Genomic DNA, 14,967 nt, shown 5'->3' on the forward strand with positions numbered 1-14,967 from the left:
TGGCGGGCGGAAATGTTTGAGAATCCGCTCAGCCATGATGGCGCTCACGGTCGATCGATTTATCGATCGGGAGTCGACCAGCTAGGTAACGCGTGAGCAGGGGTCTTCTCGCCGGCTCGCGCGCAACGACGCCATTATTGATCATCGATCACCGCAAGCAACAAGTGCTCATTAGATTTGTTCAAGAATTTCTCTAAGTGCAGTTCAAACAACAGATCAAGATCACCAAAACGCTCACTGTCGACTCAGGATCTATCGCAATTGTGCAAGCGAACAGGATCACCAGGTAATGTTCACCTACAAATAATTCATTGAAGCGTGAGCCGCCAACCACGTGTCGATCAAGCACGAGATCACGGGCACCATCACAGCCGCGGGCCGAATTAATATAATTAACGGCGCTGAGAAGCTCGCCTTTCAAAATTGTAAAAGCATTGTTCATGTGACACTAAGCAGGTGACAGATCAACTCAATAATCTATATGTCTCAACTCATGTAAAATCATTGTTCACGACGAATCACTGTAATTGTAATTTGAAACTCATTCAGACGGTTCATTCTCGCACGTGTAAAATTCAAAGCGGATCATCCTAACGATCACACATTTGTATTGTTTGCTCAAATGCTAATTGTCAGATCAGCGTGTTCATTTCATTTTATCATTGACTCAAATAAATCAATTTGTGAAACCGACCCAGCAAGTGTAAAATTCTTTCCCAGCGCAATCCATCCAGGATTTCCACCATTCCTGAACAATATGTAATATACACTTAATAACAATATCATTATTACTATATCTACATCAGATGTAATTTAATATACTGATTTAATCCCACAGATCAATGTACATATAATAACAGCTTCGTTGTTACTATATCTGCATTAGATATGTAATATACATTTAATAACAATATCATTATCACTATATGTACATTAGATATAATGTAATATAACGATCCCTTCCCACCGATCAATGTACATATAATGGCAGTATCGTTATTACTATATCTACATTAGATATGTAATATACATTTAATAACAATATCATTATTGCTATATCTACATCAGATGTAATGTAATATACTGATTTAATCCCACAGATCAATGTACATTTAATAACAATACCATTATTACTATATCTACATCAGATGTAATTTAATACACTGATTTAATCCTACAGACCAATGTACATTTAATAACAATATCATTATTATTATATCTACATCAGATGAAATTTAATATACTGATTTAATCCCACAGACCAATGTACATTGAATAACAATACCATTATTACTATATCTACATCAGATGTAATGTAATATACTGATTTATTCCCACAGATCAATGTACATACAATAACAGTTTCGTTATTACTATATCTACATTAGATATGTAATATACATTTAATAACAATATCATTATTACTATATGTACATCAGATGAAATTTAATATACGGATTTAATCCCACAGACCAATGTACATTTAATAACAATACCATTATTACTATATCTACGTCAGATGCAATTTAATATAATGATTTAATCCCACAGATCAATGTACATATAATAACAGTTTCGTTATTACTATGTCTACATTAGATATGTAATATACATTTAATAACAATATTATTATTACTATATCTACATCAGATGTAATTTAATATACTGATTTAATACCACAGATCAATGTACATATAATAACAGCTTCGTTATTACTATATCTACATTAGATATGTAATATACATTTAATAACAATATCATTATTACTATATCTACATCAGATGTAATGTAATATACTGATTTATTTCCACAGACCAATGTACATTTAATAACAATATCATTATTACTATATCTTCATTAGATATAATGTAATATAATGATCCCTACCCACCGATCAATGTACATTTAATGACAATACCATTATTACTATATCTGCATCAGATGTAATGTAATATACTGATTTATTCCCACAGATCAATGTACATACAATAACTGTTTCGTTATTACTATATCTACATTAGATATGTAATATACATTAGTAACAATATCATTATTACTATATGTACATCAGATGAAATTTAATATACGGATTTAATCCCACAGACCAATGTACATTCAATAACAATATCGTTATTACTATATCTACATTAGATGTAATGTAATATAATGATCCCTTCCCAACGATCAATGTACATATAATGGCATTATCGTTATTACTATATCTACATTTGATATGTAATATACATTTAATAGCAATATCATTATTACTATATCTACATCAGATGTAATGTGATATACTGATTTATTCCCACTGACCAATGTACATTTAATAACAATATCATTATTACTATATCTTAATTAGATATAATGTAATATACTGATCACTTCCCACAGATCAATGCAAGATTGTAACATTATCGTCATTACTATATCTACATTAGATGCGTAATAAACATTTAATAACGGTATCGTTATTACTGTATCTACATTAGATCTACTGCAATATACTGATTCCTTCCCACAGATCAATGTACATTGAATAACAGTATCATTTACACTATATCTATATTAGATATGGTGTAATATACTGATGCCTTCCCACAGATCAATGTAATTTTGGTAACAATATCATTATTACTATATCAACATTAGATATAATGTAATATACTGATCCCTTCTCACAGATCAATGTACATATAGTAACAGTTTCGTTATTACTATATCAACATTAGATATAATGTAATATACTGATCCCTTCTCACAGATCAATGTACATATAATAACAGTTTCGTTATTACCATATCGACATTAGATATGTAATATACATTTAATAACAATATCATTATTACTATATCTGCATCAGATGTAATGTAATATACTGATTTAATCCCACAGACCAGTGTACATTTAATAACAATATCATTATTACTATATCTACATTAGATATAATGTAATATAATGATCCCTACCCATAGATCAATGTACATTTAATAACAATACCATTATTACTATATCTGCATCAGATGTAATGTAATATACTGATTTATTCCCACAGATCAATGTACATACAATAACAGTTTCGTTATTACTATGTCTACATTAGATATGTAATATACATTTAATAACAATATCATTATTACTATATGTACATCAGAAGAAATTTAATATACGGATTTAATCCCACAGACCAATGTACATTTAATAACAATACCATTATTACTATATCTACATCAGATGCAATTTAATATACTGATATAATCCCACAGATCAATTTACATATAATAACAGTTTCGTTATTACTATATCTACATTAGATATGTAATATACATTTAATAACAATATCATTATTACTATATTTACATCAGATGAAATTTAACATACTGATTTAATCCCACAGACCAATGTACATTTAATAACAATATCATATTATATCTACATTAGATACAATGTAATATACTGATACCTTCCCACAGATCAATGTACATACAATAACAGTATCGTTATTACTATATCTACATTAGATATGTAATATACATTTCATAACGATATCATTATTTCTATATCTACAACAGATGTAAATGTAATATACTGTTTTATTCCCACAGACCAATGTACATTTAATAACAATATCACTACTACTATATCTTCATTAGATATAATGTAAAATACTGATCACTTCCCACAGATCAATGCACAGATTGTAACATTATCGTCATTACTATATCTACATTATATACGTAATAAACACTTAATAACAGTATCGTTATTACTATATCTACATTAGATCTACTGCAATATACTGATTCCTTCCCACAGATCAATGTACATTGAATAACAGTATCATTTATACTATATCTACATTGGATATTATGTAATATACTGAGCCTTCACACAGATCAATGTAATTTTGGTAACAATATCATTATTACTATATCTACATTAGATATAATGTAATATACTTATCCCTTCCCACAGATCAATGTACGTATAATAACAGTTTCGTTATTACTATATCTACATTAGACATGTAATATACATTTAATAACAATATCATTATTACTATACCTACATCAGATGTAATGTAATATACTGATTTAATCCCACAGACCAATGTACATTTAATAACAATATCATTATTATTATATCTACATTGGATACAATGTAATATACTGATACCTTCCCACAGATCAATGTACATATATTAGCAGTTTGGTTATTACTGTATCTACAATAGATATAATGTAATATACTGATACCTTCCCACAGATCAATATACATATAATAACAGTATCGTTATTACTATATCTACATCAGATGAAATTTAATATACTGATTTAATCCCACAGACCAATGTACATTTAATAACAATATCATTATTACTTTATCTACATTAGATATAATGTAATTATCCGACTTCGAAAAGGAGGAGGATACTCAATTCGATGTGAATTTTTTTTTTTTTTTTTTTTTTTTTATGTATGTTCACCTATTACGCCGAGACGGATTGACCAATCGGAACGAAACGTTTTGCATCTGGTAGAGTATGTCTCCCGATTGGTCCCGTTAAAAAAACATTTTATATTTTTTCACTCTGAACGCTTTTTATTGCAAAAAAAACGCACTATTTCATGTACATGCGGCGAACGGTCGCCGATTACTGCGAGACGGATGGACCAATCGGAATGAAACTTTTTCAGTCTTATAGAATATAACCCCCTATTGGTCCCATAAAAAAATATTTTGCATTTTTTCACTCCTAACGCTTTTTATTGCAAAAAAACGTACTATTTCATGTACATGCGGCGTACGGTCGCCGATTACTCCGAGGCGGATGGACCAATCAGAATGAACCTTTTCGCGTCTTATAGAGTATAACTCCCTATTGGTCCCATAAAGAAATATTTTGCATTTTTTCATTCCTAATGACTTTTTTTTCTAAATGTTTGTTCGCCGATTACTCCCTGACGGATGGACCAATTGGAACGAAACCTTTTGTATCTTCTAAAGTATGTCTCCCGATTGGTCTTGTTAAGAAAGCATTTTTCATTTTTTCATTTCTGTCAATTTTTATTGCAAAAAAATTGTACTGCTTCATTTATATTTTTTTCGGCGTTTATTCTACAGGGAATATACCGATTGTGACTTTTCAACATTTTCCGTGAAATGAAAAAAAAAATAGACTTCGTCATTTTCTCTATCAGTTGGTCGCTAAAAGAAGGGTTAGCTTCCTTCTTCACGTATCAGTCGCTGGAAGCTGATTTGGACTGTTTCTTTGCAAAAGTAACCGTCGTAATCTTTGCATTTCTGCGAGTGCTCTTTCGTCATGCGGTTTAACGAGGACTTTGTTTGGTGCTAAATCAGATAGAGCAAAACCATCTAAACTTTTGACAGGACTAAGAGCGACGTAAATTTGGCCTTTTGCAAAATTCTTTTTGCCAAGATCAATTACAGCTTTGTTTAATGTTGTCCCTTGTAATTTATGCACCGTTACTGCCCAACTTAGAATAAGTGGTAACATTCTGCGCTCGACGTCCCCATAACCTTTCGTCGCCTGAAACGTTGCTACAACTGGAGATATTGGGATGTAACCGTCGATATCTTTAAATCTATTTCCAATGGACTCGTCGTCAAATTTTATAAGTACCGCGTCCGGCAACTCTCCTTGTTCTAGTTGATCTCTTCGAAGTGCCGGCCATGTAAATTTCTTCACTATTCCCATTGCACCGTTTATCAAACCATCAGAAATTGATATATTTCGTCGCAGCATGATTCGCGATCCTTCAGTTAACGTTATTGTATGTAACAGTCCGCCACAATTATTTACATTTGCAGGTATGACATTTTCTGGTGGCCTTTTTCCATATGTAGCTGCCTCACGGGATTCGTCTATTGCATCAATGACGTACATTCGATGTGATTTTGCTAATTCATCAGTCATTTTTGAATTATATTCATCCACTAATTTTATCGTTGGGAATATTCTTACTGCTGCACCATCCTCGAACTCTCCGGTTAGAGGAACCCTTCTTCGTTCGCATAATATTTCCAGTTGAGAAGTTGTCACTTCCCCAAACCGAAGGTTATTCAATAAATCGATAAACTCAACGTCATCTCTTTGTCGCATATTAATGGTGAGTTCGCAGAATGAAAATTGATGCCATAAATTAATTTCTGCACTACACCAATGTGGCTGTACAAAACACCAGTGTCCTTTTACTGGGGGCAACTGCATGATATCGCCAAAGAGAAGTACATTTACGCCACCAAAAAGTTTATCATTTGTTTTGAATTCTTGCAATCTTAAATGAATTATTCGCAAATTCTCGTAAGATACCATTGATATCTCGTCGATAATCAACCACCTTGTATGACGCCACTTTCGTCTCTCCTGTTCGAGCCTCTGTCCTGTCAGTCGTCGATAGGTCATGGCAGTACCTTTTTCAATAGGCAACGAGAACAAGGAATGCAGAGTTTTTCCGAATATTTGACGGGCAGCGACGCCAGTCAAAGAAGCTACTTCGATGAAAGATGGTTTTATCATCATATCAACTGTAGGATTATAGCAGCGTTTAACGTGTTCAACAAGTAATTTTAAAATAAACGATTTGCCACTGCCAGCTCCTCCGGTAATAAAAAGCAACATTTGTTCCGGATTTTCAACAGCGTTTTTTTTAATATCTTTCTCAATTACTGCGGAAACTGATTTTAATAAGTCTTTCTGTTGAATATTAAGACTTCGAATACTATTAAGGAACACGTCTTCTGGCATTGCAATTGTTTCTTGCTGTTGATCTTCATATAAATCACCTTGATCATAATATATTGTTTCGTCGGCATGAATTCCGACTGGATCTCTTAAATGTTCATTAGTTTCTTCTTCATGTACAACATTCAAAGCAACAGCTTGGGCGAGCGCCGCTTCAATAATTTGCTCTGCGTGAGTAAATTGTTCGACGGTTGCGTTACCCAACATAGGTTTCAACTCGTGTTGCCGTCGAAGAAAACATTGTTCCGAAGATTCGTTTTCGGACATAAGTGTACTTTCATCCCGAAATGGAATGTGACACACTATTAAGTTGTAGAAGTATCCTTCTCTATCACTGTTCAGGGTATAATATCGGTGGCGGAGTACAGCTGGTTTATTTCTTATTCGCATTCGGGTATTGTCCTTCAATTTTATAAACTTCGATCTCGAAATTTCTTCATCGTCAGTTCTAAGTTCTGCGTCGCCATCCTCTTCTGTCCATATATTACTTGAAACTGTTTCATATCGGACAGCAAATTCGGCTAAACTCAAGTTCTCTAGGTTGTCTGGCCTCTTTACGTAACGATCGAATATGTTATTGAAAAATGATGTTTCATTTTCTTCGAATCGGAGAATTCTATATCTCTGCTCAGGCCGACAGCTGTTTATAAATACAGCTTTTCGCGAGCTCATTTTAAGAGGCAGATGGCATAATCGATAAGCACATTCTATAGCATTGACCATACGTTGAGATAGAATTGCCATAGATACCGAAAATAATTGATTTCGGATGGTATCGTTTCGGCGTTTCGCTCGTAAAACGGCTTCTTTAATAATATTTCCTGTGTCCTGCGGCTCGCATTTACTTGCGTATTTAGCAATATAATATGCGACGGCTGTAACATTTCCGCATGGTTGAATATCCATGTTTGCTTTCCAAAGCTTTAAAAGAGTTGGGTTGTAATTATTCACCATAACTTCATTTGCGGTTCTTTTAAGTACGCAGAAACGCCCGTTGTTGGCAAGTGTGTCATCTGGGCCTAAGCACATCGTTCTTTCACTTATCGGTCTGGGGAATCCAAATCGACAAGAACGATTATTACGATCTTTGTAACATGTATGAGAATGTTTATGAATTTGTACTTTTTGAACTATATCGTTCATATCGTGATTTTCGATGTCCAATAATGAACAAGATACAGTTTTCTCAATAACATTTTGGCCTTCGTTGGTAAGGAAATCAGGTACGTTTGCGCACCAAATAAGCATGTGCAAATGTGGACTTCCCCGATTTTGAAATTCAATTCTATACCAAAAATCGGTAACAACGCCGCCTAAGCATTGCGAGTTTTTTATATACTGCATTAACGCGTTTACGCGTAACGTAAATTGTCTTGTGATAACTACCGGGTGTCTCTGAACCAATTGTAGTCGATCTGCAAACGTTAGGTTTTCAAGTTCGGTCGTTGATTGACCTTCGGATAGTAGTAATGCCTTCAACATATCTGGCCAATTCAGATCATTACAAGAGAACGTAGCAAACCATGTGGGCGGTCCAAGACTTCGGACCATGGCGATTAATTCCGAACAGCATCGTTTCCAGTATGATGCCGATCCTCTTATGTTTCTCATTATGAGATGTATGTTGTCTACTAATCCCTCTGGAGTATATTCACCTTGGCGCATTCTACATGACACTGAAATGCTAGCTTTTGCGCCGTAATATTCAACCACAGATAATGCGAAGAACAGATAATCTGTTCGTTGGAACCGTTTGTCATTGCTCAAAATACGTGCTTGGAAGTAATCTAATGGTGTTATTGGGATGTCACGATGCTCTCTGAATCCATTTTTTCCATCTGGAAACAGGAAGGACCAACACAGTTCTTCAATTCTTCTCTCCCTCTCTAGGTTCAAAGCAGGCGCTGTTTTTCTATGTATATTAGCCAGTTGTATCGGGTCATTTTCGGCGTTATTATTATTATTATTATTATTATTGTTGTTGTTGATACAGACGATATTATCGATGTTGGGAACACCTTCGTCAATCGAACGTAGCATGCTTGTTTCGAAAATAATTCGTGTTCCGTTGGATTCATTTCGTGGGGTCGCAACCGATAGATGTTGCATTCTTTCTACCAGTGAAGATCTATTTCTCTCGGATGCAATTGTTACAGGTGTTAATGAGTAGATATTTAATACATTACTGTTGCCATCTTTCGCATACAAATTACGACGCAAGGTGGCGTGTAAAGCATCAATAGTAGTAAATTTCATACAGCATGAGGCGCCCCGTAACGGTGCTTTATATCCTTTTGGACCTCTTGCATGGGAATCAAACAACCAACAGCAGGTGGTCTCCGATTGGTTGCTACATGATACAGCTATTGATGTAAGATTCGCGGTAAGAATTCCGTACATATACCGTTGAAAAAATGTAATCAAACCATTTTTTAAATTTGGAAATCCATCAACACCGTTATCAATATCAATGTGACCATTTACCGACATTTCATAGTCAACGTTGATATTGACTCGCCTATTATTATATGTTACGTGTGGCAATAATTCAGTTGCGGCTAAATAGTCTACATTGATTTCGTTGGGGCTAGGAATACTTCGCGCTTCAATGCAATCACGATAATATTTATCTCCTATTATAACCACATAATCGACATCACTAGTACACCACGTACTAGGATCTAGGGAATGAAACGCAACACATGCAACTGCAGCTATGCCAGTACATTGCTTACCACGAGATTCGATACCGAAGCGATCGCTAGCTTGATGAAACGTGCCTCGTAAAATAGCTACATTTCGACCAACGTCTACAAATCTACTGTTTAGTTCAGTATTTCTTTGTGCAACTTCAATTTCCTCTGTTACAATAGCCGGCTGTTCAATGACATGAGCTATTTCGAAAATATTACTGGTAATGTTTGAAAAACATGGTTGTACGTCTTTGTACAAAGCATTATTTTGTAATAGCCATTGTAAGGCTACCCGAAGCTTTCCGACATCAATTTTTAATTGTCGCTGTCGCTCCAAATTTTCGTAACTTTCAACTACAATCATTATACCGGTTTGGTTTAATTGGACTGGAAGTTGCTCGGCTACTTCGAACACATCGCGAGCAAATAGGACTACCTGACCTTTGCACCAATCCTGACTGAAGCGATTCTGAATTTTCATAATTTTTAGAAACGGCACTATTCTGCACAACATTTGTTTCTCGATTTCCGATAAATCTGCTATTTCCTGAGGTACAGACATTAGTTCCATTTTATTCCAAAATGCCTGTGATGGAACTTTGTGTTTTTTAAGATGATTTAGACAACGAGAACATGTTGTTATCTTCTCTGATTCGATTAGATTTGCAGGAATTAGACCAGACAAAGGCTGCGTGTGTAAAGTGTAACGTTGCTGCGGATATAAAGTCTTGCAACACACTGCACACGGTACGTCAGCAAAAATATTAATAGCCGATTGAAAGTAGTCTTCCTGGAGGAAACGTTCTTTCCTTCGGTTTTTAGCTACTTCGCGCATATTTCTTAAACGTGTATTTTTTGTTTCGGTATTTTCCCTTAACAATACTTCACGATTACGATTTTTAATGAGCATTAGACGATGTGAACGTTCTTCAATACATTGATTGCATAAACGCCTGTGGATTAATCTCAGCCTACGCGATTGTTTCTCAGCAGATTCGTTTGCTAAACGCCTGTGGATTAATCTCAATCTACGTGATCGTTCCTCAGCAGATTCGTTTGCTAAACGTCTGTGGATTATTCTCAATCTACGTGATCGTTCCTCAGCAGATTCGTTCGCTAAGCGTCTATGGATTAATCTCATTCTACGTGATCGTTCCTCAGCAGTTTCGTTCGCTAAGCGTCTGTGGATTAATCTCAGCCTACGTGATCGTTTCTCAGCAGATTCGTTCGCTAAGCGTCTATGGATTAATCTCAATCTACGTGATCGTTCCTCAGCAGATTCGTTCGCTAAGCGTCTATGGATTAATCTCAATCTACGTGATCGTTCCTCAGCAGATTCGTTCGCTAAGCGTCTATGGATTAATCTCAATCTACGTGATCGTTCCTCAGCAGTTTCGTTCGCTAAGCGTCTGTGGATTAATCTCAGCCTACGTGATTGTTTCTCAGCAGATTCGTTCGCTAAGCGTCTATGGATTAATCGCAATCTACGTGATCGTTCTTCGACAGATTCGTTCTTTAAACGATTATAAATTATGGTTAGGCGACGTATCTTCTCCTCTATCGTTTCACGCAATAATTTTGAACGCATATATTTTCGCATTGCAGATAATCTCAAATGGCGTTCGTTAATAGTTTCATGACATCGTTTCTCTGTACTTCTTTTGCAATTTTTGTACAGACGTAATTGCGTGGCGTCGTTTGATTCATTCGCACGATACTTCCTCATACGGGATGCATGTTTTGTAGGTCTACCCATCGCTTCAAGCAAACGTGGTTGGTTTGTTTCTTTTTTAGAAACAATTGGTCGCTCCAAGCAGACGCGGTTGGTTTGTTTTTTATTATATTATAACAAACAATTACTGGTCGCTCCAAGCAGACGCGGTTGTTTTATTTTTATATTACAAACAATTATTGGTCGCTCCAAGCAGACGCGGTTGGTTTGTTTTTTATATTACAAACAAGTGTTGGTCGCTCCAAGCAGACGCGATTGGTTTGTTTTTATTACAAACAATTATTGGTCGCTCCAAGCAGACGCGGTTGGTTTGTTTTCACAAACAATTATTGGTTGCTCCAAGCAGACGCGGTTGGTTTGTTTTTGCAAACAATTATTGGTCGCTCCAAGCAGACGCGGTTGTTTAATTTTTACAAACAATTATTGGTCGCTCCAAGCAGACGCCGTTGGTTTGTTTTATAAAAACAATTATTGGTCGCTCCACGCAGACGCGGTTGGTTTGTTTTTTATTATTATTACAAACAGTTATTTGGTCGCTCCAAGCAGACGCGGTTGGTTTTGGATTTTATAAAAAATATAATAAAATAATAGAAATTTAAACGACTACCTTTGCAGCACTTTTCAAAATATTCAATTAATTATTACAACAGGTATCAATCAATTGAACACCTAACGTTGCCAGGTTTTCGTTTCAACTGACTACACGATCTGTCTATGGGCTGTAGCTATGTTTGTTTGTATTGTGAGGACGATCGCAATAATAGGCAAACTTATAGTAGAATTCCGTTACATTGTGCGATAAGTGGAAAATAAAGCAATGCGATATTCGTACAAAACTCACGGCAATGTTAAATGGATCTAATATAACATAAATTTACAAATACTTGCAATTTAATTAAAATTTGCATTACTTAATATTGAATTACATTTCCACGTGTCGTTTTATGCATATTGGCACTGATTCGTATATTCATATCGTTATGATTTTATATCTCACGTTCTTCTGTTTGCTTCACGAAGCTCATTTTTTGTTTACAGGTTTTTTTTTTTTCAAGTACATTATACTTTACAATATTGCCAACAATTCTTCATGGGGTTCAAATGAAGGTTGTTTAATGCCCAGTGTACAATTTTATAATTACTACATTATTCTTCGAACCGAATACTATTCAACATTAAGAGGGTATGAATATTTCTATCATTGACTATACGCCGTTTAGTTTTTGCGCATTTCTGGCGAATAGAATATTTACGAATATTTACGTTCAATATAAACTACTACGCACATACCGAAAGGAATGTAAACATAGAGAATAATATGTGCGATCCTGGAATGTGCCCCACCAATTCTCTTCCTTTGGAAGTCAGAGATTCCTGCTCAGTTTCATACGAACAGCGATTCGATCAAGTGGTAAGTACGATACGTGCAATATTTCATTTCCGTCTACGTTGTATCTAATTATGTATATTAATATTTCTTAATGGCTGGTGGTACGGTTCATTTAGTTGCTGTATTATTATAGTCAATTTGAACAAAAAATACCTAGTTTTATTACATCAAAGAATAACTTATTATTTTCATTATTTAACTTTAGATTTTGAATTGTTAACAAATATTTATTACAAATATTATAATGAATAAAAAAGTAATACAAATATGTTAACAAATATGAATAGATATTTCCTTTCTTTTATTATCATTATCAATAATATTCAATATTGCTTTTTTTATCGGTTGACTGTGCCCTGAATACGAATGTAGGAAACATTTATTGCTATTAGAACCGTTGTTCGGGTGTTAAACAATGTACGAAATTAAATGGGGGAACAAACGAATAATTTTATTAATTTATACTGGTCGACAGTGAACTTGGTATGAAATCGCACATTCATATAATTATAATTTCTTCTACAACTTCATTTTAAAACTAATTAGAATTTCTTCTACAACTTTAATTTAAAAAAAAATATTATTATTTGAGTACTGATACATTTCGAATGTCATTTTCATCGCTTTTGTCGATGTTTAAACATACGTAGTTGATTGTATTTTATTACATATTTCGCAATTCAAACAATCAAAAATTTTCGTCACTAATGAAAAATAGTTTCCGTGTTCGTATTCAGTGAATATAATAATAAAACTATACAAGAAGTACATATTGAGTGTTAGTTATCCTGATACACTTTAAAAAGTATAGATGTGTTTCGATATACACGGTCTTGTCGCCGTTCGTGTGACTTTCGTTCTATACAATATAAACACTATGTCACTGTTATCGATAACATTCTACCTCTAGTCATTAACTAATATTAATGTAACTGTTGTTGCTTATATATTTTTATTTTTTTTTTTTTTACAAATATTATTAAACAAATATTTTTGTTTCAGAACATAAGTCATAATAAAAACATTAAAAAAAAAATGGGAGAATCTGATAACAATTGTAAGTATTATTTTTATATCTTTAATAATGGCAATTAAAGAGTACATGAAAAAAGTAAAAGAAGCTGTGCAAAATGTATGTTGTGAATATTTCAGAAACATGCCTGCAGTATATATATATATATTTCTTTTTGTTTTCTCTATCAGATCAACAAATGTTCAGGGATGTTCAGCTGCTGCTGCAGCAGCAGCAGGAACAGCATCATCGGGAAATGCAGCTGCTGCAGCAGCAGCTGCAGCAGCAACAGCAACAGCAGTTGCAGCAACTGAGGGAGGAGCTCCTCCCTCAGCAACAAGAGGATCACCGACCGAGGGAGGAGCCCCTCCCTCAGGTGCAAGAGATGGAATCCGGCGAGGAGGCGAAGCCACCGCGAAGTATGTATTACAGATTCTTTTTTATATGATGAATTATTGCCTCGTACAGAGGAATTCAATATTGCCCTTATCAGAACATCTCTGCTGTTCAATATTAGGGAAAATATTTATAATAATAATATTTTAATGAAAAAAATATATATCTAATAATTTCAATTTTTATACGTTACAGAAAGAGGAGTGGCGGCAGGGAGATCGCGGCGCCTGAGGGGTTACCGGGGGGGTCAGGGTAGGGGGGGAGGGGAACAGGCGGAAGGGGAAGGGGAAGGGGGGCCGGGGTAATATTGTCAAATTATGCTTCTACTAAAACCAAAATTTTTTTTTATTTTCTTAATAAAGTGATTTAAAAAACATGTTATTCCGTGTTCTGCTGTTTTATTTTTATTAACTAACAGTAATTGATCCTTACTAAACCATTCCCATTGACATATAACTGCACGGCATCCTACAAATATTGTTCGTTTCTCTGAATTCCACTAAAAATTGTGAAATAAAATAATTTTTAACAAAAAAAAACATCCGACTTCGAAATGCACTAAAAAGTATAAAATAATTTCTATTTCATTTATACCAATATTCCATAGCTATTAATAATATCTACTTAATCGTTAAATAGGATACCAATTACATTTCAAAGTTTTCGGAGGCGGCGCAAAATTAAAAATACCCGAACAAACGATGCTGCCAATAACGATTTGATTACGGTATGGCAAGCTTGGTAATTAATAAGTCGTAAGAGAAAAATTATAGGTACGGCTGAAAACATTTGTAATTGTAGATGTATATGCACTATACTGCAGTTCACAAGAGACCATACTTAACTCGCGCCGCTCACTAGGTCTAGAGAGATTTTTAATAACGGGTGTTATTCCCCACTACAGCTTGCTTCTTATTATACTTTGCGATCATATAAATGGTGGGCAGAAATATATGACGTACGATAACTGATAACCGG

General features: G+C 34.5%; 1 protein-coding gene across 1 annotated transcript; it reads left to right on the plus strand.

Annotated features, from left to right (window-relative positions):
* Nucleotides 1-13,613: 13,613 nt before the first annotated feature.
* Nucleotides 13,614-14,294, plus strand: LOC123988903 (circadian locomoter output cycles protein kaput-like). The gene is made up of 3 exons (XM_046289661.1): nt 13,614-13,638; nt 13,785-14,012; nt 14,185-14,294. Exons 1-3 carry the CDS (start codon nt 13,617-13,619, stop codon nt 14,292-14,294), a joined length of 360 nt encoding a protein of 119 aa, XP_046145617.1. The 5' UTR covers nt 13,614-13,616.
* Nucleotides 14,295-14,967: the final 673 nt, after the last annotated feature.

The sequence above is a fragment of the Osmia bicornis genome, unplaced genomic scaffold (assembly GCF_907164935.1).
Source record: "Osmia bicornis bicornis unplaced genomic scaffold, iOsmBic2.1, whole genome shotgun sequence".
Taxonomy (NCBI): Eukaryota; Metazoa; Arthropoda; class Insecta; order Hymenoptera; family Megachilidae; genus Osmia; species Osmia bicornis.

Excerpts from the sequence above, each read along its gene's own strand:
- LOC123988903 (XM_046289661.1), top strand. The coding sequence starts at position 13,617 with ATGGGAGAATCTGATAACAATT. Across the intron at positions 13,639-13,784 it reads GGGAGAATCTGATAACAATT|ATCAACAAATGTTCAGGGAT; the intron begins GTAAGTATTATT and ends TTTCTCTATCAG. Across the intron at positions 14,013-14,184 it reads GGAGGCGAAGCCACCGCGAA|AAAGAGGAGTGGCGGCAGGG; the intron begins GTATGTATTACA and ends TATACGTTACAG.